Source organism: Sus scrofa, chromosome 2, assembly GCF_054392235.1.
Source record: "Sus scrofa isolate SSC_HxYL_T2T_F1_AM1 chromosome 2, Sscrofa_HxYL_maternal_Yorkshire_Landrace_v2.0, whole genome shotgun sequence".
In the NCBI taxonomy this organism is placed as follows: Eukaryota; Metazoa; Chordata; class Mammalia; order Artiodactyla; family Suidae; genus Sus; species Sus scrofa.
In genome coordinates this window covers 84440491-84465714 of record NC_139384.1, presented here as the reverse complement: position 1 = coordinate 84465714, position 25224 = coordinate 84440491, and the positions used below count along the sequence as shown (strand labels likewise).

General features: G+C 49.1%; 2 protein-coding genes across 15 annotated transcripts in view; both read right to left on the bottom strand.

Annotated features, from left to right (window-relative positions):
* TICAM1 (TIR domain containing adaptor molecule 1) overlaps positions 1–13689 on the bottom strand; it is a 37431-nt gene extending 23742 nt beyond the window's left edge. For 5 of the 6 annotated variants that reach the window (XR_014836359.1, XR_014836360.1, XR_014836357.1 and 2 more), the window contains exon 1: positions 13549–13689. The gene's annotated coding sequence lies outside the window, so the exon portion shown is untranslated. 6 annotated transcript variants of the gene reach the window in all.
* Positions 13690–22898: 9209 nt separating this feature from the next.
* The window catches only part of PLIN3 (perilipin 3), a 25117-nt gene continuing 22791 nt past the window's right edge, over positions 22899–25224 (bottom strand). For 3 of the 9 annotated variants that reach the window (XR_014836526.1, XM_085009771.1, XM_021082016.2), the window contains one exon: positions 22899–23732. Coding sequence is in view for 7 of the 9 variants with exons in the window: in XM_085009771.1 (XP_084865897.1) it covers positions 23388–23732 (345 nt within the window). In the remaining 2 variants the exon portion in view is untranslated. 9 annotated transcript variants of the gene reach the window in all.

Below are 25224 nucleotides of genomic sequence, written 5' to 3'. Positions count from 1 at the left end.
GACCCCACATCCTGGAATTCACAGCCTTGGGTAATCCATCCAATGTTGTTCCAGAGTTCTTATGGCAGAAGTGACAGGGTTATCACTTGTGACGTTGGGTTTTAAAAGACAATGACTTCCTTATAGATGGCCAAAAAACACATGAAAAGATGTTCAACATCACTCATTATTAGAGAAATGCAAATCAAAACCACTGTGAGGGGAGTTCCCGTCGTGGCGCAGTGGTTAACGAATCCGACTAGGAACCATGAGTTTGCGGGTTCGGTCCCTGCACTTGCTCAGTGGGTTAACGATCTGGCGTTGCCGTGAGCTGTGGTGTAGGTTGCAGACACGGCTCAGATCCTGCATTGCTGTGGCTCTGGCGTAGGCCGGTGGCTACAGCTCCGATTAAAACCCCTAGCCTGGGAACCTCCATATGCCGCGGAAGCGGCCCAAAGAAATAGCAAAAAGACCAAAAAACAAAAACAAAAAAAACAAAAAAAAAACCACTGTGAGGTACTGCCTTGCACTGGTCAGAATGGCCACCATCAAAAAGTCTACAAACAATAAATGCTGGAGAGGGTGTGGAGAAAAGGGAACCCTATTACACTGTTGGTGGGAATGTAGATTGGTGCAACCACTGTGGAAAACAGTATGGAGATTCCTCAGAAAACTAAAAATAGAATTACCATTTGATCCAGCAATCCCACTCCCAGGCATTTATCCAGAAAAAACCATGACTCAAAAAGATACATGTACTCCAGTGTTCATTGCAGCACTCTATACAATAGCCAAGACCTGGAAGCAACCTAAATGTCCATCGACAGAAGACTGGATAAAGAAGATGTGGTACATATAACACAATGGAATATAACTCAGCCATTAACAGGAATTTGCAGCAACATGGTTGGACCTAGAAATTATCATGCTCAGTGAAGTTAGATACCAACATCATATGCTATCACTTACATGTGGAATCTAAAAAAAGGACACAATGAACTTGTTTGCAGAACAGATACTGACTCACAGACTTTAAAAACCTTATGGTTTCCAAAGGAGACAAGTTGGGGGTGGGGGAGGGCTGGGGGTTTGGGATGGGCTATAAAATTGGGTTGTGATGATCATTGTACAACTATAAATGTAATAAAATTGAGTAATTTTAAAAAAGCACAATGGCTTCCTTCTTGGTCACTCTCTGTCACTCTGTTGGGGCGGGGGGTAAACCACTGTTGTAAGCTGCCCTCTGAAGAGGCCCACATGGGAGAGGAACTGAGGCTTCTGGTCACCAGCCACATGGGGGCGCCATCTTGAACTCCAGCCCCAGTTGAGCTTTTAGCTGAGACAACCCTGGCTGACAGTCTGACTGCAACCTCATTAGAGACCTCCAGCCAGAACTATCCAGTGCATCTGCCCCCAGATGCCTGATATTCAGAAAGTGTGAGATAATAAATATTTATGGACTTCCTGTTGTGGCTCAGCAGTAACAAACTCAACTAGTATCCATGAGGCACACGGGTTTGATCCCTGGCCTCGCTCAGTGGGTTAAGGATCTGGCATTGCCGTGAGCTGCAGTGTAAGTCACAGAGATGACTCAGATCCTGCATTGCTGTGGGTATGGCGTAGGCTGGCAGCTGCAGCTCTAATTGACTCCCTAGCCTGGGAACTTCCATTTGCCGTGGGTGCAGTCCTAAAAAGAAAATAAATAAATACATACATGCATAAATGAGTAGTTTTGAAGCCATGAAGTTCTGGGGTAATTTGTGATGCAGCAGTAGCTGATACAGGTAGCATTTATTAATGTGATGAACCCAGCTCTACGCCTAACACTGCTGCCAAGCGCTTCAGAGGCTTCTTCTTCCTCTCTTCATTTCTCTGGCTCCCACTTCAGGCTCTTTGCCTGTGCTGTTCTCTCTGCTTGGAACACCTTATCCCCAGACCTTTGTCTGGCTGATGTTAAGGTCATCCTCAGCCCTCCAGTACAATGGTACCACCTCAGGGAGCCCTTCAAGACCACTCCAGTTCTCCATCCCAGTCTTTCTTGCCCATGTCATCCTGTTCCCCCAACAACAGAACTGGCAACGGGGTGAATTTTTCTGTGTGTTAAACTTTTCACATTTTCTTTCTGCCTCCCGACTGCCGTGGGCATCAGAGGGTGTAGGCTGAATCTTTCCCTACACTGCAGGGTTGTGGAACCATGGAACAGAAGCCTAACAATTACTTTTTTTTTTTTTTCCTTTTTCTGGCTGCCCTGCAGCATATGAAATTCCAGAGCCTGAGTGAATGCAGCTGCAGCCAACACTGGAGCCTTTAACCCACTCTGCCAGGCCAGGAATCGAACCTGCATTCTGGTGCTGCAGAGACGCCAAAGATCCCTGAGCCACAGTGAGAACTCCCCAACAATTACTTGTTGAATGAAAGACTCAATGCATGTGTGAGGCAGGCATGCATATCCTTCCAATAGTGCCAATAAGAAAAGAGCCACAGGAGTTCCCTGGCGGCTCAGTGGGTTAAGGAGCCAGCATCACTGCTTTGGCTCAGATCATTGCTGTGGTTTTGATCCCTGGCCTGGGAACTTCCACATGCCTTGGATGCAGCCAAAAAGAAGAAAGAGAAAGAAAACAGGCATGGAGAGAAGGTCTTTCCCAAGCGCACAGAACAAAGACACCAGGGTGCTCAAGGACCATCATGTTCAGACTTGGGAAAAGCACAGCCTCACGCCAGATCCTGGAGGCTGAGAACACTTTCTGTCTCTCTGCTGGGCTGGGCTGAGGTCCATTGCCTTCTCCGTCCGGGTGCCCACAGGAGACCACTGGAGCCAAGAACAGTGCTCCTTCACTGGGGATAGTTCTATCCCCCCAGGGGATGCTTGGTGACATCGGGGGATGTTTCTAGTTGTCAAGACTGTGGGGGAGTTTCCGTTGTGGCGCAGCGGAAATGAATCCGACTAGTAACCATGAGGTTGCGGGTTCGATCCCGGGCCTCACTCAGTGGGTTAAGGATCTGGCGTGGCCGTGAGCTGTGGTGTAGGTCGCAGATGCAGCTCAGATCTGGTGTTTCTGTGGTTGTGGCGTAGGCCAGCAGCTGTAGCTCCGATTCGACCCCTAGCCTAGGAACCTCCATATGCTGTGGGTGCAGCCTTAAAAAAAGCCAAAAAATAAATAAATAAATAAATTCTGTGGGGAAAGGTGCTCCGCACAGAAGTTCCTGCTGTTGGGGTAATGGGATCAACAGCATCTTGGAGGCACTGGGATGCAGGTTCGATCCCTGTCCTGGCACAATGGGGTAAGGATCCAGCGTTGCTGCAGCTGTGGCTGAGGTCACAACTACTGCTTGGATCTGATCCCTGGCCTGGGAACTCCATATGCCTCGAGGCAGCCAAAAAAGAAAAAAGAAAAAAAGAAAGTGCTTTTGGCATTGAGTGGGTGGGGGCCAGGGACACCCACAGTGCCCAGGATGGCCACCAAGAGAATGACCTGGCCCCAAACATTGCTAAGTGCTGACGTCAAGGGATCTTGGTCTAGACCACGAGCTGATTCATGTGCATCAACCTCCCATGCTGATCACATCACAGACTGCACAGGATAAATGACTCGGCGTTTTTTAAAAATTCGCTGAGCATTTGTCATGTGGCTTAGACCTAGATAGATGACTCTAGGAAGGCCAGAAGCCGAGCAGAGAGAGCCTGGGAGAGCGGGTGCCAGGGGGCGGAGGCATGAGGGGAACGTGACTGAGCAGAATGAGCAGGAGAGAAGCAGCCAAGAAGGGGCAGGGAGAGAGGCAGCTTGGGGGCAGGGGGCACATAAGGAAGTGAGCGGCTGGCTGTTTCGAAAATGGAAGCTGCCCGACATGCTGAGCTGTTGATTGTGGGGGGTGGGGGAGAATGACGGAGACCCCCCCCCAAATGGAGCTGACTTCCTAGCATGGGGAGCAGACGGTCACCAAAGACATGAGTGAAATTCATGGTCTATCACGGTGTAAGCACTCTGGAGAAACAAAAAGAAAAGGAGAGTCATGGACTCTAAGAATCATGGGTGGGTGCAGGCAGGGTTAAATGATGCGGTTTAGGAAGGCTTTGATGAGAAGAGAGATTTCAATAGGACATAAACATGGGGAGAGAGTGGGCACATCCTGAGGGATGAGAGATACAGGCCAAGGGATCAGCATATGCAAAGGCCCTGGAGAAGGATGGTGCCTGGCCTGTTGGAGGAACAGGAGAGAGGCCCATGTGTCTGAAGCAGAGGGAGTGAGCAGGGGCAGAGGAAGGAGCAGAAGGCAGGGAGGGGATGGGACAGGTTGCGCAGGATCCTGTGAACCTGGGGAGAGTGGGGGGCACAGGGGCGGGGCTGGGAGGACACCTGGGTTTTAACTAAAAACCCAGAATCACCTCTACCTGTATCAAGAAAGATACCTGTTGCCAAGAAAGAAAATGGTGAGACCACATCTGCTAATTATTTAAGAGAAGCCAGAAACACATTTTTTTCAAGAATCTGCTCAGTTGTGTCACGTTAGCAATCGATTCGAAAAAAATTTTCTGTGGCTGCGCCTGCAGCACACAAAAATTCCCAAGCCAGGGATAGAACCCATGCCACAGCGGAGACCGGAGCCACAGCAGTGACAGTGCCACTGAACTTATTAGGAGAGAGAGAATAAAACAAGCATACTCTTCCCTTTAGGAACTGGCAGTCCAGTATATTAATTTAATCTATCTACATAATACATATGTATGTCAACAAAGTGGGTATATGATTTTAGGGCCACGTCCTCGGCATATGGAGGTTCCCAGGCTAGGTGTCCAATCGGAGCTACAGCTGCCAGCCTACACCACAGCTCATGGCAATGCCGGATCCCTAATCCACTGAGTGAGGCCAGGGATCGAACTAGAAACCTCATGATTCCTAGTCAGATTAGTTTCCACTGTGCCATAATGGGAACTCCACGTTATGCCTTTTAATTGGCCCACTGGCCTTCTTGCTGTTCTTCAAACTTGCCAGGCACGGTCCTACCTCAGGGCCTTTGCACTGGCTGCTCCCTCTGCCTGGAACAGTTTCTCTCACAAGTCCTCACAGCTCACTTCTTACCATCCTTCAGATTTTTGGTCAAGCCTGCCTTGATGACACTGTGCACAGCTGTTCCACTAAATAATGTTTTCTTGGAACACAAGCATGCTCACTCATTTACACACGGTCCTTGCTGCTTTCAGGCTACAGTGGCAGAGCTGAGTAACTGCAACAGAGACCACTGTGCCACGAGGGAACTCCAACATTTTTTCGTTTTTAATTCATTAAAATGGAAAAGCTGGAGCAGCCTAAAATATTTCCCCCCTGTTAAAACCAACTTTATTTTGGTAGGATTGGATGTCACTTAAAGTGTTAAAACTGTAGCATTTGGGAGTGGTGCAGTGGGTTAAGAATCTGACTGCAGCAGCTCAGGTTATTGCTGAGGCTTGGGTTCAATCCCTTGCCCAGTGCAGTGGGTTAAAGGATCTGACATTGCTGCAGCTGCAGCGTAGGTCACAGTTTGGGCTTGGAGTCAATCCCTGGCCTGGGAACTTCCATACGCCTCAGATGCAGCTTTTTTTTTTTTTGCTTTTTAGGGCCACACCCGAGGCATATGGAGGTCCCCAGGCTAGGGGTCGAATCGGAGGTGTAGCTGCCTGCCTACACTGCAGCCACAGCAATGCAGGATCCGAGCTGCATGTGTGACCTACACGACAGTTCATGGCAACGCTGGGTCCCTAACCCACTGAGCGAGGTCGGCAATCAAATCCTCAACCTCATGGTTCCTATTTGGATTCGTTTCCGCTGTGCCACAATGAAAACTTCGGATGCAGCCATTAAAAAAAAAAAAAAATGTAATGGCTGAATTGAGATCTGAAAAAATAACATACCAGATCTTGAAGAATTGGTACCAGAAAAGGTATGTAAGGGGCACTGCTATTTTGGAACCAACGCCGCTTGGCTCTAGAAGGTCTCCAAAGTGTATCATCAGAAAGTCCAGCTTATATGGACTGAGAAACAACCTTATCTAATTTTTGTTTGTTTTTGGCCATGCCCAAGGCATGTGAAAGTTACCAGGTCAGAGATTGAGCCTGTGTCACAGCAGCGACTCGAGCCACTGCAGTGACAATACTGATCTTTAACCTGCTGAACTACTGGGGAACTCCTTATGTAGCTTCAGCTGAGCCAGCCCTGGTGAAACGAGCTCACAGCCAGAGTACTCCTGGAGGAAAACGGAAGACAGAAGACGCTGCCATAATGCAGCAGCAAGAGAAAGGCAAAGTGTATAGTTTTTCCTATCTCTGATGTGAGCTGGCTGTTAGCAACAAAATGGGATAAAAACAACAGTGATCTTATGTTCAGGTGGGACCACAAGTCAGCCAAAACTTTTTGAAGTATCGACTACTTGAGGAGTCCCATGCTGTGGCGCAACGGGATCGGTAGCATCTCTGGAGCTCGGAGACACAGGTTCCATCCCTGGCTCAGCACAGTGAGTTAAGGATCCTGTGTTGCTGCAGCTGTGGCGTAGGTGGCAACAGTGGCTCAGATCTGATCCCTGGCCTGGGAACTCCCTACGCCATAGGGCACCCGAAAAAAGAAAAAAAGCAAAGCATAAACCTACTTGAAATATCAGAAATCTCCCTCTATAGCAGTGAACCTCAGATCAACTTTTTTTTTTTTTTTTTTGTCTTTCCAGGGTCGCACCTCGCATATGGAGGTCCCCAGGCTAGGGGTCCAATCGGAGCTGTAGCTGCCAGCCTACACCAGAGCCACAGCAGTGCAGGATCCGAGCCGCATCTGTGACCTACACCACAGCTCAGGGCAACACCGGATCCTGAACCCACTGAGCAAGGCCAGGGATCGAACCTGCAACCTCATGGTTCCTTGTTAGATTTGTTAACCACTGCACCATGACAGGAATTCCATCGGACCAACTATTCTTTCCACCTCTCAATGGCTCCTAGGAACAGCTCTGTGTATAGTAACTTTTTTTTTTTTTTATGGCCACACCTCCAGCACATGGAAGTTCCCAGACTAGGGGTTGAATCGGAGCTGCAGCTGTCAGCCTAGGCCGCAGCCACAGCAACACTAGATCCGAGCCACATCTACGACCTATACCACAGTTTGTGGCAATGCCAGATCCTTAACCAATTGAGCAAGGCCAGGGATTGAACCTGCAACTTCATGGATACTAGTCGGGTTCTTAACCCACTAAGCCACAATGGGAACTCCCTATAGAACTTAAAAAGAAAAAATCAGGCGTGTTGACATGCACCCTCCAATTTTTTTTTTTTTTTTTTTTTTTGGTGTGGCTGCACCTATGGCATATGGAACTTTCCAGACTAGGGGTCAGATCAGAGCTGCAGCTTCCAGCTTATGCCACAGCCACAGCAATGTGGGATCTGAGCCATGTCTGCGACCTATACCACAGCTCACAGCACTGCTGGATCCTTAACCCACAGAGCGAGGCCAGGGATAGAACCCACATCCTCAAGGATAGTAGTTGGGTTCGTAACCCACTGAGCCACAACAGGAACTCCACACCCTCCAATTTTCAACTAATAAAGAGCACAGCTCAGAGTTCCCATTGTGGCTCAGCAGTAACGAATCCGACTAGTATCCAAGAGGATGCAGTTTTGACCCCTGGCCTCACTCAGTAGGTTAAGGATCCGGCACTGCCATGAGCTGTGGTGTAGGTCACAGATGCGGCTCAGATCCCACACTGCTGTGGCTGTGGCATAGGCCAGCAGCTGCAGTTCCAGTTCAGCTCCTAGTGTGGAAACCTCTATATGCCATAGAAATTAAAAACCCTAAAAATTAAAAAAAGAAATTTAAAAAAGCACAGCTGATAAAGGGTAAAGGACAGGCATGAGTGGAGCTGGACGTCAAGTTCTGTTTCCCAGTGTTCACTCTGAAAATTCAAGCTCAGTACTTAGGATCCAAGTCCTATTGTCAGGTTCTACATCAATAAAATCTTAAAAGTGGAGTTCCCTGGTGGCTTAGTGGTTAAGGATCCAGCATTGTCACTGCTGTGGTGCAGGTCTGATCCCTGGCCTGGGAACTTCTGCATGCCATGGGCGCAGCCAAAAACAAACGAAAAAACAAATAAAAAGTTAAAAGGACAAACGTTCAGACTGTGAGAAGCAAACAACTTAGCTGCCAACATTGAACAGAGGAGTCTGTATGAAATTCTCATGTTCTGAGTTCTCCTGGAATCCAGGTATTCAGTGAGAATGGAGTGTCAGCTGCCCTTGTCTAGGAGCCAAAAGCTGCCCCCTCTATGGGACACCCACCTGAAATGACTCCCCTCCAGGGCAAGAGAGGGCAGTTGGTGGGAGCATGCCCGTGGGGTACAAATCTCAGTTGTACTGCTTCCAGGCTGTGACCTTGGACAGGCTACCTGTACACTGGGGCCTCAGTCTCCTCATCTGTAGAATGGGTACAAGGATTAGCCCTCCCTTCGAGGGCTGCTATTAGTTGAGTTAATCCACATAGAAATGTCACAGAGCAGTGCCTGGCATACCATCAGAGCCTTTGGTGACTGATAGCTGCCCACCCCCAGCAGGCACCCAAGCTGGAGGCCCCCTCACTGGACATCCCCACAACAGAGGCTCAGGGCTGGGCTTGTGGAAAAGTAAACAGAGCCAGCCAGACTCAGAATCAGTGAGGCAACCCTGTCCTCACTGGGTATATATCCAGACAAACCTATAACCCAGTGTTCACAGCAGCACTATTCACAATAGCTAAGACATGGAAGCAACCTAAATATTTACTGACAGATGAATGGATAAAGGAGATGTGGTACAGATACACAATGGAATATTACTCAGCCATAAAAAAGAATGAAATAATGCCGTCTGCAGCAACATGGATGAACCTAGAGATTATCATACTAAGTGAAATAAGTCAGAAAAAGACAAATATCATATATAATATCTAAAATATGACAAAAATAAACTTATCTATGAAACAGAAACAGAATCACAGACATACAGAATAGATTTGTGGTTGCCAAGGAGGAGAGGGAAGGGGGGAGGGATGGAGTGGAACTTGGGGGTCAGCAGATGCAAACTATTATATACAGGATGGATAAACAATGAAATCCTACTATATAACACAGGGAACTATATTCAATATACTGTAATAAACCATAAAGGAAAAGCATATAAAAAGAATACAGGAGTGCCCGCTGGAGTGCAATGGGATCCAGGGTGTCTCTACAGTGGTGGAGACATGGGTTTCATTCCCAGCCTGCCACAGTGGGTTAAGGATCCCAATATTGCCATAGCTGTGGGGTAGGTTGCAACTCTGGCTCAGATTCGATCCCTGGCCTGGGAACCCCATATGCCATGGGGCGGCCAAAAAAAAAAAGGGAATATATAGGAGTTCCGTTGTGGCACAACGGACAAGGAGTTAAGGATCCAGCATTGTCACTGCTGTGGTGAGGGTTTGATCCCAGGTCCAGGTATTTCTGCATGCTGCAGGTGCGGCAAAAAAAAAAAAAAAAAAAAAAAAAAAAAAAAGAGAGAGAGAGAGAGAGAAAGAGAACATACATATGTATAAATGAATCACTCTGCTGTACTGCAGAAATTATCACAACATCGTAAATCAACTATACGTCAATAAAATTAAAAATAAAGAATCAGTGAGGCAGGACTGCCCCTGCCTGCACTCCTGGCAAGTTACCTAAAGTCACACAGTGTTTCTTCTCCATCTCCCCGCCTGCCAGCCTGAGCCCCGATGCAGTGACTGTGCCAGCTGTGGCCCCCTCCCCAGATGCTGTTCCTTGGTGTGTCCCCTGTGCATTCAATCTGCCCTGGCTAGAGGCCACCTCAAGCTTCCAGAAACCTGGCTCCACCTTCCATGGCCTCCGGGACAAAGTCCACTTGGCATCTGACAGTGGGTGCCAGGGCTAGGGGAGGGGAGCACCTACAGGGGTGGGGATCTGGGTCCACCCCCTGCCATCTGGCAGGACCTGCTTCTCAGCCTCTGTTTCCTTGTGCATAAAACGAGCAGAGGAGTTCCCGTCGTGGCGCAGTGGTTAACGAATCCGACTAGGAACCATGAGGTTGCGGGTTCGGTCCCTGCCCTTGCTCAGTGGGTTAACGATCCGGCGTTGCCATGAGCTGTGATGTAGGTTGCAGACGCGGCTCGGATCCCGCGTTGCTGTGGCTCTGGCGTAGGCCAGTGGCTACAGCTCTGATTCAGCCCCTAGCCTGGGAACCTCCATATGCCGTGGGAGCGGCCCAAGAAATAGCAACAACAACAACAACAACAACAACAACAAAAAAAAAAAAGACAAAAAAAGACAAAAAAAAAAAAACGAGCAGAAAAGCAGCCCTCCTCATGAGCGACAGCTCAGTGTAACAATATAAAAAAAGCCTACGAATCAGAAATAAATACTGGCAGAATCTCTTTTTTTTCTTCTTCTTTTATATTAGTTCACCACATTGGGATTATGCCCACACCTTCCTCTCTTATCGATACTCTTGTGGAGTGGATATTAACCGAATGCCTACTCTGTGCCAAGAGCTGTTCTAGATGCTGCTGCTGAGCCCCCGCCCCCCCCCCCGGCCCTCTCAGAACTCCAGAGACCAGGAATGAAGGAGAAAGTAATTTGCAGAGAATAGAAAGAGCTGTCGAGGACATGAGCCAGGGTCAGGGAAGGCAAAAAGGACTGGGGGAAAGGCTGCCAAGGACTGGGGATCAATGGAGGCCTCTGGAAGTGACAAGTGAGCTGAGACCTGAAGGAAGTGAGGTTGTAACTCACATGCAGGCAGATCCAGGGAAAGAGACTTTCAGGCAGAGAGCTGGGCATGTGCAAAGGCCCTGGGGCAGGACCATGCCTGGTATGCTGGAGGAACAGGGAGGAGGCCAGTGTGTCTGGAGCAGAGTGAGGGAGGGGGAGAGAGGGAGGAAGGGAGGGAAAGGAGGGGACAGGGCAGGTCATGCAGGGTCTTACGGGCTATGGTGAGGACTTTGACTTTTACCCTGAAGGAGATGGGAGCCCTGGAGGGCAGTGGGCAGAGCAGTGATGGAAGGGACTCAGCTGCTTACAGGTGCCCTCTGGCTACTGCAGGGAGGACAGGCTATGGTGGGGGCCAGGGGGCGAGGGCAGGAGAGCTGGGTTTTGTGGGAGGACCAGGGTGGAGGGGACCACTGGCTCTGCTAAGCAATGATGGGAGCCAGACTGGATGGTGGTCTCCAGGAAGGAGATCCAGTGGATGGATGTGTGGATAATTTGGAGACACAGGAGGGGAGCAGGAGGGGGAAAGGATTCCTGGACATTTGAATGTGTGAGATGAGGAGGACATGGGAGCGGCTGGTTTGGGATTGGGGGAAGAAATCAAGAATTGTTTTTGGTTTTTTGCTTTTTTTTTTTTTTAGGGTGGCACCTGCAACATATGGAGGTTCCCAAGCTAGGGGTCCAGTAGAAGCTACAGCTGCCCGCCTACACTACAGCCACAGCAACACAGGATCCAAGCCACGTCTGTGACCTACACCACAGCTCACGGCAATGCTGGATCCTTAACCCACTGAGAGAGGCCAGGGATTGAACCCGCAACCTCATGGTTCCTAGTTGGATTCGTTTCCACCGCACCACGATGGGAACTCCAAGAATCGTTTTTGACAGGAGTCACTTGATCAAGTCCTCCCTGCAGACCCCCATCCCTCCCACTGCCCCCCTCACTTCCTCTGATCCAGCCACACTGTTCCTTCAACACACCAGGCATAAGCCTGCCTCAGGACCTTTGCACTGGTTGTTCCCAAAGCCTAGAGTACCTCTCCCCAGATACCCACACTGCGGGCTCCCTCGCCTCCTTCAGGTCTGCCTGAAGGATGTCACCTCCTCACCAAGGTCAACCGTGGACACCCTGCTTAAAACTGAAGCCCATCCCCCACACTCCTTGCTTTATTTCTCTCCTTTCAAATTCCAGCCACCTGACACTATGGATTTATCCTATCAACTCTGTTGACTGTGCACTGCCTCCTACCAGAGTGAGCACCACTAAAACAGGGACGTTCATCTGTCTTGTTCCCAGCTGTATCTCCAGGGACAGGCACACAGTAGGTATACTTACATAAATAGATACGTATACCTTATAAATACTTATTGGCTGAATAAATGAATAAGTGGATGGAATAGTATCCGGCACACAGTAGGCACCTAATAAATGTTTCCTGTTTGACTCCTCCCTCCCCAAGAAGATAGTCTAATCTGCTCCCACCAGGACTGGCATATAGCAGGGACAAAATTCACTCCTTTTGGCTAAAAAAGAAATGTTCCAATGAGACCCGGAAGCCAAAACATAGCCAGACTGTCTCTGAAAAACATCAGGAGACTGAAGGGCATTTATTCAATAAATGTTTGCTGAGCACCTACCATGTGCTGGGCACTGTGCAAAGGAGGGGCAAGGCTGTGAGCTAAGATTATTTTGACTGCCTGTTTACCAGTGGGAAAGGGAGGCACAGAGAGGTAAAGTGATTTCGCCTGGGATCACACAGGTAGAAAGTAAAGCAGCAGGAATTTCAACCAGGCAGCCTGGCTGTGGGGCCCCTGCCTTTACTCACTAAGCACCTACTATGTGCAGTCTCCTTCCTAAGCCTGGATCTGAGGAATCCTCAAGCCTGGCCAATGGAGATGGCACCAGATATCTGCCCTCTGCATTTGGCACACACCCCTGTGACAGGCCACGCTTTTTACCCCATGTGGCTCCATGAGGACACTATTTGGCCCCTACTGTGTGCCCAGCATACTGAACAGTGTCTCCCCCACACAGCAGGTGCTCCATAAACGTTCTTTGAAGAAAGAATGAACGTCCCTTATTTGGAAGACACAGAGGCCCAGGAAGGTTCGAGAGCCTGTAGCACCCACCAACCCCTCCCCCCCAACTCTGGCACCTAGACACCAGGCTTCCAGCTTTCCTGGGTCACACTGGGGTGCCCCCTCCCCCAGACCCCTGTCTCAGCCACAAGGAGAGGGAAGGAACGCAGGTGCCAGGAAGAAGGCCTGGGGCCACCGGGCTCCGAGTGGTGCCAGAAACCAGTCCTGGATAGTCTGTCTCCTGGGCAGGTACCGACCAACCCAACCCCGTACCCCGCGGGAAAAGATGGGGAGTAGGGGGTGCTGAAGATTCCAGATGGGACACTTCGGACCGAGGCAGCGCGCTCCCGCAGGGGGAGCCCCCCCCCAACCAAGGCCCCGGAGGGGCTGGGGGAGGGGCGGGGGGGCGGCGATCGCGGGCGAGAGGAACAGGGGCTGGAACAGACAGAGCGCCCAGCTCGGGGAAGAAATCAGAAATGTGGAGAAGGAATGGGGTGTTGGAGGGGAAGACCTGAGTGTTGGGGGAGGATTCGGGGTGACGGGGAAGAGCTGGGGGTCTGGGGAGGACTTAGGTCAGGGAAGGGAACTGGAGTATTGAGGGGAGCACTGAACACGCGGAGGGAGGCCGGCAGAAGTTCCAAGTGGGGGCAGCTGGCCTCGAACGCCGGCGAGGGGCACCGGGCCCCCTGTTGGCCTGCGGGGGTCCCCCGCCCCTCCCCGGCCGGCCCTCACCCCTTTCTCACCTACCAGGGAACCATGGAGACGGCCGCCGCGCTGCTGGAGTCCTCGGGGCTGGGGCTGGTGGCCTGACGGCCCGACGGCCCGACGCCCCGACCGCGGTGCGGGCAGCAGCCGAGGGCGCGCCGGAGGTTGGAGGCGCGCGGTCTCCGCCTGCAGCCTCCGCCTGCCCCTTCCGCGTCCGGGGAGGAGAGAGGAAGGAGGTGAGATCACGCTTTCCCAGCGGGACCGGGAAAGTCCCCGAGACACCCCAAATGACACCCTCTCTCCCTCTGCCCGCTGCCACGTTGGGCGCTGGGGACCACAACAGGGGCCCAGAGGGACAAAAGCCCTGCCCTCGGGGTCGCACAGTCTAGCAAGAAAGAACCACAATTTAAAAATTAGTTCATCTCAATTAGTAGTTAATGTTTACCAGGAAATCGAACAGAGGGGATGGGATAATTGGGGTGTGGAGGGGTGCAGGAATCATGGCCTTCCCGGAAGGGTTTGGGGACGCCCATGTCGTTGGAAGAGGGGCAGCAAGATGGCATATCTGGTTTGTTGTTGTTTGGGCCTAACCTTTGCAAGTGGAAGTTCCAGGGTCAGGGATCGAACCTGGAACCTGAGCCACAGCTGGAGCCACAGCAGTGGCAATGCAAGACCCTCAACCCAATGAGCCACCAGGGAACTCCAAGATGCATGATGGCATATCTTTTTTTTTTTTTTTTTTTTGGTCTTTTTGTCTTTTTTAGGGCCGCACCCACGGCACATGGAAGTTCCCAGGCTAGGGGTCCCTTTGGAGCCACAGCTGCCGGCCTACACCACAGCAACACAGGATCTGAGCTGCATCTGCGACCTACACCACAGCTCACAGCAATGCCAGATCCCTAACCCACTGAGCAAGGCCAGGGATCGAACCCACAACCTCACGTTTCCTAGTCAGATTTGCTTCCGCTGTGCCACAACCGGAACTCCCAAGATGGCATATCCTGAAGCTGCAAACAACCACTCCTAAAATTCACAGGAGGAGTTCCTGCTGTGGCACAATGGGATCTGGCTCAACGGGATCTGCCCTGTCTTGGGAGCACTGGCACCTGGGTTTGATCCTGGCCCACCATAGTGGGGTAAGGATCTCATGTTGCCGCACCTGCAACTTAGGTTACAACTGTGGCTTGAATCTGATCCCTGGCCTGGGAACTCCATATGGCTCAAGGCAGCATATGGAAAACAATGGAGAAAAAAAATTCACAGGAGTCTCAACCTTTTGGGGGTCCTGGACCCAGCGCTTGCAAATACATTCAGCATAATTAAGCCACAGTGCACCGAGTCCAGCATACTTTTAGGGGCCTGAAAAAAGAATTTTTTTTCATTTCTTTTAAAATCAGAAGAAAAAATGAATATAAGCCAACTTGGATTATATATGTCTTTATACCAACGCAGTTGTAAAATGTAATTTAATATTTTTAAATGCAGGAAGGGGCCCACAAAAGACATAAGTAATGTCTTTGGGCCCCTTTGTCATCTGGAACCTCTAGTCAAAATACTATTTGTAATGGAAAACAAATTTATGGTTACAAAGGGGAAAGGGGGTGGGGGGATAAATTAGGAGTTTGGGTTTAATAGATACACACTATTATACATAAAATTTTAAAAAATGGAATAAACAACAAGAGCCTACTGTAGAGCACAGGGAACTATATTCAATATCTTGTAATAAACTGTAATGGAAAAGAACCTGAAAAAATATGTATGGGTGTATAACTGAATCACTTTGCTGTACCCCTGAAACTAACACAACATTGTGAATCAACTATACTTCACTTTTTAAAAAAAATACCATTTGGTAGATGCATAAAACCCAGTACAAGAAGTTACAAGAAAGGCCACTGTGTTGAAATACAGTTATTAAAGTGTTTTAAAAAACTGCTTAGCAATCCATCCTTGGATGAATGGGTAAACAAAACAGGGTCCACCCACACAATGGAATATTATTCAACCTTAAAGAGGAAGGAAATTCTGACACATGCATGAAACTTATGTCCAGTGAGATGAGCCAGACATGGAAGATCAAACACTGATTCCTCGAATAGAAAGTCCTTAGAGGAGTCAGATCCAGAGAGACAGGAAGTAGATGGTGGAGCCAGAGGCTGGGGGAGGGGAAGGGGACAGAGTTTCAGTTTAGGAAGAAGGGATGGAGATGGATAGTGGGGATGGTTGCACGACAGTATGAATGTACTAAATGCCGCTGAGCTGTACTCCTTTTTAAAAAAAAAAAAATTATTATAGTTGATTTACAATGCCAATTTCTGCCGTACCGCAAAGTGACCCAGTCACACATATGCATATATTCTTTTTCTCAGTTGTTCTTCCATTATGTTCTATCCCAAGAGACTGGATAAGCTATACTCTTAAAAATGATTAAAAAGTAAGTTTTATGTCAAGAATATTTTACCACAACAAAACATTGTTTTCAAACCCTTGGCGAGGCAATCATTTCAAAAAGACTCTTGAGAGTTCCCGTTGTGTCGCAGTGGTTAACAATCTGACTAGGAGAATTCCTGTCGTGGTGCAGTGGTTAACGAATCCGACTAGGAACCATGAAGTTGTGGGTTCAATCCCTGGCCTTGCTCAGTGGGTTAAGGATCTGGCATTGCTGTGGCTCTGGTGTAGGCCGGCAGCTATAGCTCTGATTAGACCTCTAGCCTGAGAACCTCCATAAGCCGAGGGAGCGGCCCAAGAAATGGCAAAAAGACAAAAGACAAAACAAAACAAAACAAAAACAAAAACAAAAAAACAATCCGACTAGGAACCATGAGGTTGCAGGTTCAATCCCTGGCCTTGCTCAGTGGGTTAAGGATCCGGCATTGCCCTGAGCTGTGGTGTAGTTCACAGATGCGGCTCGGATCTGGCGTTGCTGTGGCTCTGGCGTAGGACAGTGGCTACAGCTCCAATTAGACCCCTAGCCTGGGAACCTCCATGTGCCTTGGGTGCGGCCCTAGAAAAGGCAAAAAGACCAAAAAAAAAAAAAAAGACTTGAAATAGCACTATACCAAAACAAACATAGCTTAGGGTTCTTTCTCTGTGTGTCTCACCAAATAAGCTAACAAGGGCTATTAATCACAGCGATTTCTCATCCCCTCAGTTCAGAATTGAGAAAATGGGAACTATAGGTCAGAGCCAGAGAAAACAAAGATAGGAGGGTTTTTTCCCCATCCGTTCATTGGACACCCTGAATTTTATCACTGGGTGCCTGGATTCCAGTTCAAAGTTCAAAGTTTCTTGGGAGGAAAATGCAAATAGAAGTTATCTGGATGCAAAATGCTCCCGCCCTCCCCAGCCCTACCACAGGGCCTCACTTAGTGCCTGTCTCCTGCAAGGGAGAGACTTTATTGAATGCTTACTGTATGCCAGGCAGGCATGGCTAGGTTCTGGGGATGTATCGGGGTTGGGGTAGGGGAGAGAAAGAAGTGGTGATGCCTTTGGAGCTGGAGAGGGAGAGGGCTTTAAACCCACCTTCCCATGCCTCTCCCCTCATCACCAATTTTGGAATGTCCATTACATGCGTGTCCCCATGCCAAACACATCTTGGTGGCCCTCTGATCCTTGTCTTTTTTATAGCTGCTCCCATGGCATGTGCAAGTTCCCAGGCCAGGGATCAACCCCGAGTCACAGCAGTGACTATGCTGGATCCTTAACCCACTGAGCCACCAGGGAACTCCCTGATCCATATCTTAAAACAACCCTTCCAGGTAAGTTTGAACATGCCTGTTTTATAGGTGAGAACACTGAGGCTCAGAGAAGGTATGAGGGCTGGAGCATCCTGGCTTCCAGGGGAAACCAGGGGCTACAGATGGATACATTTGACCACCTGCAGACAGGTGTAGTTGTGCATCTCCCTTCTTCAATTAAAGAAATAAAAGTTCCAGTTGAGGTCCACATTCCTGTCCAATTTCTCTCCTTCCTGCTCTCACTTGGGAGCCCATTCACTCTCTTTTCTGCTTTTCACACATGGATACATTTCCCTGAAAGTCGTCTTTCGTATTCTTTGGTCTGGCTTTGCTTTTTATGCAGACTGGCCAGAAGTCAGCAAATTTTTTTTCTGCAAAGGACCGGAGAGTAAATATTGCTGATCTTATGGGCCGTAGTATCTTTATTACAATCACCTGACACTGCCTTTATAGTCCCAAAGCAGCCACAGGTGATGTCAATAAATGGGCGTGGCACTGTCCATAAAACTGTTTTTATCAGTGTCTTTTTTTTTTTTTTTTTTTTTGTCTTTTTGTCTTTTCTAGGGCTGCACCCTTGGCATATGGAGGTTCCCAGCCTAGGGGTCTAATCGGAGCTGTAGCTGCCAGCCTACACCACAGCCACAGCAATGCCAGATCCTTAACCCACTGAGCAAGGCCAGGGATTGAACCCACAACCTCATGGTTCCTAGTCGGATTCGTTAACCACTGAGCCATGACGGGAACTCCTCAATTTACAAAACCAAGTGGCAGGCTAGACAGTGGCCACAGTTTGCTGACCCCAGACAGATAGTTTCTTTCTTTTTTTTTTTTTTTGTCTTTTTGTCTTTTTGTTGTTGTTGTTGCTATTTCTTGGGCCGCTCCCTCGGCGTATGGAGGTTCCCAGGCTAGGGGTTGAATCGGAGCTGTAGCCACCGGCCTACGCCAGAGCCACAGCAACGCAGGATCCGAGCCGCGTCTGCAACCTACACCACAGCTCACGGCAACGCCGGATCGTTAACCCACTGAGCAAGGCCAGGGATCGAACCCACAACCTCATGGTTCCTAGTCGGATTCGTTAACCACTGCGCCACGACGGGAACTCCCACAGATAGTTTCTATATTTAGCTTTATTCTGTTGACGATGTCTCCAATATTTTTCCAAGCCAATAAATATAGCCTAACCTTGCTCTTTGGCTTGTTTGGTGGCCGTGCCTGAGGCATGCAGAAGTTCCTGGGCCAGGAATCAAATCCGAGTTGTAGCGGTCATAGAGCCACAACAGTGACAACCTAGATCTTTAACCACTGGGCCACCAGGGAACCCCCAACCTTGTTCCTTTTTAAGTGTGTTATGGTCTCACTAAGCGTGGCTGTATTACAGTTGCTGAGTCCACTATCACTGGGTACACTGGTTGCTGCCACTCTTCCCCCCAAGCAGGCATCGACACATTCTAGGGAGGTGGTTATGAACACAGTTCGGGGGAAGGGAGAGCCTCAGTGCTGGGTTCAGATCCTTTCCTTACTCTGACACTTATCAGCCATGAGGTGGGATGACAAGTGAGCCGGCTGAGGCGGGCCTCAATTTCCCTCCCTTGTAATCTGCTTCTTGGGCTTGATAAAAGGATTCAGTGACTTGGTTGACAGCATTTCTCAAGGGTGGCTTCGGAGAAAGGGAACTTCTGGGACTTCTCAGACGTGGAGAAGACACATTCTCACTCTTACTAAACACTGACGGATTGCTGTCCAAAATAGTGTGGCTATTTTCACTCCCATCCCCCGGCTGGAAGTGAACAAAAAGGCCCATTTCCTCCCTCATTGACCGCGTGTTACTTTCTCTTTCTTGATTTACGCTGAAGTGTCATTCATGGGCACCAAAGTCTACTAAAGCTTCACTGGACAGCTCAGTGGGTTTTTGCATATGGACACACTCCCTGTAGCCATCTCGATGTATAGAGGTCATTTCCAGCCCCCAGATTCCCCGAGGGTCCCTTCTCTGTCCCTACCCACCAGGCAACCTCTCTTCTGGTTTCTGTCCTCATAGTTTCATTTTGATTTGGAAACGTCATCAAAAGAGAATCAGTGTGTGGAGTTCCCTGGTGGCCTAGTGGTTAAGGATGCTGTGTTGTCACTGCCACGGCTCTGGTTTGATCCCTGACACAACCGGAAAAAAAAAGTAAGCTGGTGGAGAGTTCCTTGATGGTCTAGTGTTTTCACTGCTGTGGCCTGGATTCCATCCCTAGTCTGGGAACTGAAATCCCACATCAAGCTGCTGCATGCTGGGGCTCAAAAAGAATAAGAAATACACAAAATGTGTTCTTAGCTCATGAGCCATGCCAACAAACAAAAAGTCCTTGGATGGTATTTGGCCCTCAGGCCATGGTTTGCAGACTTTAAGTCTAAATCACAGTGCCTGATACACAGCAAATACTCATTACTAAGTGTCCAGAGGCAGGTTTTCTGTAGCATCTAGCTTTTTTTCCCACACCAGCAGCCTGCAGAAGTTCCTAAGCCGTGGACCGAACCTGCACCACAGCAGTGACCCAAGCCACAGCAGTGACAACGCTGGATCCTTAAATGCTATGCCAGCAGGGAACTCCTGTGGCATCTCATTTTGAATTTGTAACTGCACCTTCTTTTTCTTACCATTTCCTTCAAATGTTTAATCTTCTTTTTTGAGATGTAATTGACATACAACATAGTGTTCATTTTAAGTGTACAACATAATAACTTGATATATGTATATATTGTGAAATGATCACAGTAAGTCTAGTTAGCATCCATCACCTCTCATAGCCACAGATTTTTTGTTTCTTGTGATGGGAACTTTTAAGACTGAAATTGGTACAACATTGTAAATCAACTATACTCTAATAAAAAAGAAATTTTTTTTGGAGTTCCCCTCGTGGCCTGGTGGTTAACGAATCCAACTAGGAAACATAAGGTTGCGGGTTCGATCCCTGGCCTCGCTCAGTGGGTTAAGGATCTGGTGTTGCCATGAGCTGTGGTGTAAGTTGCAGATGAGGCTCAGATCCGGCGTTGCTGTGGCTCTGGCGTAGGCTGGCAGCTACAGCTCTGATTAGACCCCTAGCCTGGGAACCTCCATATGCCACAAGTGGGGTCCTGGGGGAAAAAAATCTTTTTATGTCTTTTTAGGGCCGTACCTGTGGCATATGGAAGTTCCCAGGCTATGGTCAAAGCAGAGATGTAGTTGCCGGCCTATGACATAGCCACTGCAACGCCAGATCCTAGCCACGTCTGCGACCTACACCACAGTTCACGGCGACACCAGATCCTTAACTCACTGAGCGAGGCCAGGGATCAAACCTGCAACCTCATAGATGTTAGATTCATTTCTGCTGAGCCACGACTGGAACTCACCAATAAAATTATTTTTAAAAAAAGAACTTTTAAGACCAACTCCCTTAGCAACTTTCAAATATGCAATGCAGTGTTGTTAACTGTAGTTACCATGCTTGTACATTACAATCCCAGACTCATTCACTTTATATAACGAAGTTTGTAGTTTTTGACCCCCGCCACTCATTTTCCCCATCCCCACCCTAAATGTTTCATCTTCAGATCCAACAAAAGTGGATACATCCAATTATTTTAACCATCTACTGTGTATATGTTCACCACACACTAGGCATTAAGAACACTAAAAACAGGAGTTCCCATCATGGCTCAGCGAAAACGAATCTGACTAGTATCCATGAGGACGCAGGTTCAACCCCTGGCCTTGCTCAGTGGGTTAAGGATCTGGCGTTGCCATGAGCTATGCTGTAGATCACAGACGTGGCTCGGATCTGGTGTTGCTGTGGCTGTGGTCTATGATGGTGGCTACGGCTCCGATTGGACCCCTGGCCTGGGAACCTCCATATGTCGCGGGTGTGCCCCCTCCCAAAAAAGAAAGAAACGGTGCCATTTGGAACAACATGGATGGACCTAGAGATGATCATACTAAGTAAGTCAGAGAAAGACACATATACGATATCGCTTATATGTGGAATCTAAAAAACAACACCTATAAAATATCCACAAAACAAAAGCAGACTTGCACACATAGAGAATAGACTTGTGGTTGCCAAGGGGGAGAGAGGGTTGGGGAGAGAAGGATTGGAAGTTTGGGATTAGCAGATGCAAACTATTACATATAGGGAGGGTAAACAACCAGGTCCTACTGTAATGCACAGGGAACTACATTCAATACCCTGTGATAAACCATAATGGAAAAGAATATAAAAAAGATTGCATGCATATATGTATGTATGAATGACTCTGTGTGTGTATTTATATATATATATATATTTATATATATATATATCACTTTATTGTACAGCAGAAATTAAAGCTAGAGAGGCAAAGGGATCAAACGGGAGGGACTGAGGAGCTGGCCAGTGGACCCAGGTTCCATCACCAAGTTGGAGTTCAGTGTCGCCAGGCCAGCTGCCTGTAAAGTGGGGATACCTAACTCGCAAGACCAAAAGGGTTTGTGTGTGCAGCGGGTGGAAAGGCCCTGGGCCACAGTGGGTAGAGAATTCAGTTCTAGTGTTTTCTCTGTGAATATTAGCACAGCAGTGGAACACGGCCAGAAATGGACCAAAATTCAGGAAAATGTTCAAGCTGGGGTCTATTCAGGGCAGCCTTGAATTCCTTGAACCCCATACGAGTTCCCTGCTGCTGCTGTAACACTGGCCACAAACACAAAGGCTGCAAACACCACTCGCATACTCATTGGACAGTTCTGGACATCAGAAGTCTGACATGAGTCTTGTGGGGCTGCTCAGGGTGTGGGCAGGGCTGGTTCCTTCTGGAGGCCCTGGTGGGGCCAGGAAGAGCTTGTGAAGATACTTAGGGCCCACACAGATAATCCAGGACCATCTCCCCATCTCTACATCCTTAAATTTTTTTGGGGGGGCACACCCTGCAGGCAGCTTGATGTGGGATCTCAGTTCCCAGACCATCTATTCTCCTTGTCTGCAAGTCTGCTTTTGTTTTGTAGATATAGGTTTCATTTTTTAGATTCTACATATAAGTGATATCATGTATTTGTCTTTCTCTGACTTACTTAGTATGATCATCTCTAGGTCCATCCTCGTTGTTGCAAATGGCACTATTTTTTTGGGGGGGCACTCGCAGCATATGGAGGGATCAAAACTGGACCCCAGTGGTGAAAGGGCCAAGTCCTAACCACCAGGCCACCAGGAAACTCCCTCCAGATCTTTTGTTGAATCCCATCTGCAAAGTGCCCTTTGACACATGATGGAACATAGTCACAGGGCCCAGGGATCCAGTCGTGGACATTTTTGGGGGGTCATCTTGCCACATGGTGCCCCCACACAGGGGGTAGGCCCAATCCAGGAAAAGCAACAGACTTCTCACTTTTGCTGGCTTCCCAGGATGAGACACTGGGAAAGACTCTGGCATGTGGGCAGAGGGAGATGAAAGACCCCTCAGGCCAAGCAAGAGCATCTCTGACAACCCAGATGAGCCTTCTCCAAGGCCCTGGGCACCGACCTTCAAGCCTAGTAGCAGGTCCAGCCCTGTCCTGTTCATGCCCTTGGGAGCAAAGCAAAGAAGGGGCTGAGGTGACCACACAGATATCGGAGTTGCTTAGCTGCTGAAAGAAAAACACACACACACACACAACCTGGATTTTGCTGCAAGTAAAATTTATTAAGCTCCAGGCAGCCACCTGGCCAGGCAGGCCTTAGCACTCTTCTGTTCTAGAATGAATGTCAGCTGTTCTGGCCCCACCCCATCCCCAGGAGGCCCACTTTGGAGAAGCTCACGTCCCTTAGCTAAAAGCTGATATCCAGGGCCCTTGACGTAGAAAAGCAAGTGGGATATCAAAAGTATACCCCTGGCTTTTAAGGGAGAAAAAAAAATTTGACAGGGGGAGCTTCTAGAAAAAATTTTTCTGGACCGCTCATCCTAATGACTGCTGCGGGGCTTAGGATGTGCTTCCTCCAAGCTCCAAGAGGGTGAGGGACTGGTCAGTTTTAAGGACCTCTGTTTTCCAAGGTGGCAGCTGCGATGAGCTGGGAGGAATGCACAGAAGCCCGTGTTCCCAGTGGGGTGTCCCATGCGGCCTGCCAGCCCCTCAGGGAGGACTGGGCAATCCGAGCCCCTCTCCTGTCTCTTCTACTTCTTCTCTTCTGGGGCTTTCTCCACAACTCCGGGGGCAAAGGGTCCCACCAGCCACATGACGGGTGTGTTCTGAGCCACATAATCCACCACGTGGTCCAGGGCCTCTCGGGCCCTGGCCACCTGCTCGCGGCTCTGCATCAGGACGTTGCTGGACAGGTCCTGGAAGGAGTGCATCCCGGAGAAGGTGGCCTGGAGGTCCTCCACTTGGCGGCGAGCCTGCAGCGCCTGCTCCTTCACGTGGGCGGGCAGCCCCTGGAGGCTGGCGCCCAGCGAGGCGCAGGTGGTCTGCAGCTGCTGGGTGACGTCACGGAACATGGTGAATGTCTGGGACTCAACCTGCTGGCAAGGGGTGGGGGCGACAATCAGGACCGTCTGAGTTGGGGGTAACTGGATCCAAAGCCTGGGGCAGGGAGAAAAAATGGGGGTTCTACTGCCCACCTTGGAGAGGCCATCGAGCCTTGGGCTTCAAAATATTGGTTTTTTTTTTTAATTTTATGGCCTCACCCATGGCATATGGAAGTTCCCAGGCTCAGGGATTGAATGAGTCGCAGATGGCGACCTATGCCGCAGCCGCAGCAATACCAGATCCTTTAACCCACTGAGCCAGCGGGGATTGAATTAGCACCTCCGTAGCTACCCAAGATACTGCAGTGAGGTTCTTAACCCACTGCACTACAGAGGGAATTCCCAAAACCAGCTCTTTGAGCTGCAAGAAAATCACCAAATTGCAAAACAGGCATAGACATTTTTCCAGAGAAGATATACAGATGGCCAATAAGTGTGTGAAAAGAGGTCCAATCTCATTAGTCATCAGGGAAGCACAGCTCAAACCCACAATGAGAGAGCCCCTCACCCCTACTGCGATGATTAGAGTCAAAAAGACCGATAACAGCAGGTGTCGGTGAAGATGGGGGAGAAACTGGAACTCTTGCACACTGCCTGTTGAGTGGTCACTTTGGAAGATGGTCTGGCAGTTCCATGAAATGTTAAACTGTGGTGTTAGCACACCCACTCCTAGAGACCCACCCAAGAGAAGTGAAAACACATGTGCATGCAAAGACTTCCACACAAATGTTCAAAGGGGCATTATGGACAGCAGCCTCCAAGCGGAAACAACCCAAACGCCCACCAACTGGCCAGTGGAGACACAAAATGCAGTCCATCCACACATTGGAACATTCTTCAGCAACATTCTTCAGCCATAAAAAGAAGTGAAGCACTGACGCTCACTACAATGTGGACAGACCTTGAGAACACGATGCTCAGTGAGAGAACACACAGTGTGTGTTCCCTTGAAATGAAATTCCCTTGAAATGAAATACCCATGGAGACGAAGTACATTTGTGGTTGTGGAGGAAGGTGGAAATGGGGCGTAACTGCTATTGGGGGCGAGATCTCTTTTTGGGGTGATGGGAATGTTTTGTTTTGGCCACCCTGAGGCATAAGAAGCTCCTGGGCCAGGGATCAGATCCCAGCCACAGTTGCAACCTATGCTGCAGCTGCGGCAACACTGGATCCTTTAACCCACTGCCAGGCTGGGGATCGAACCTGCGTCCTGACATTGTAGAGACGCTTCAGATCCTGTTGCACCACAGCAGGAAGTCCCAGGGAATGTTCTGAATGAGTTGTGGTGTTAGTCACACAACCTGTGAGTATACCAGAAATAACAACTACTGCCTTGTACACTTTATTTTGGCCAAGCCGAGGCATGCGTGCAGAAGTTCCTGGGGCCAGGGACTGAATTTGAGCCGTAGTAGGGACCCAAGCCACTACAGTGATAGTTCTGGATCCTTAACCCACTGTGCCACAAAAGAATTCCATCAATAAAACT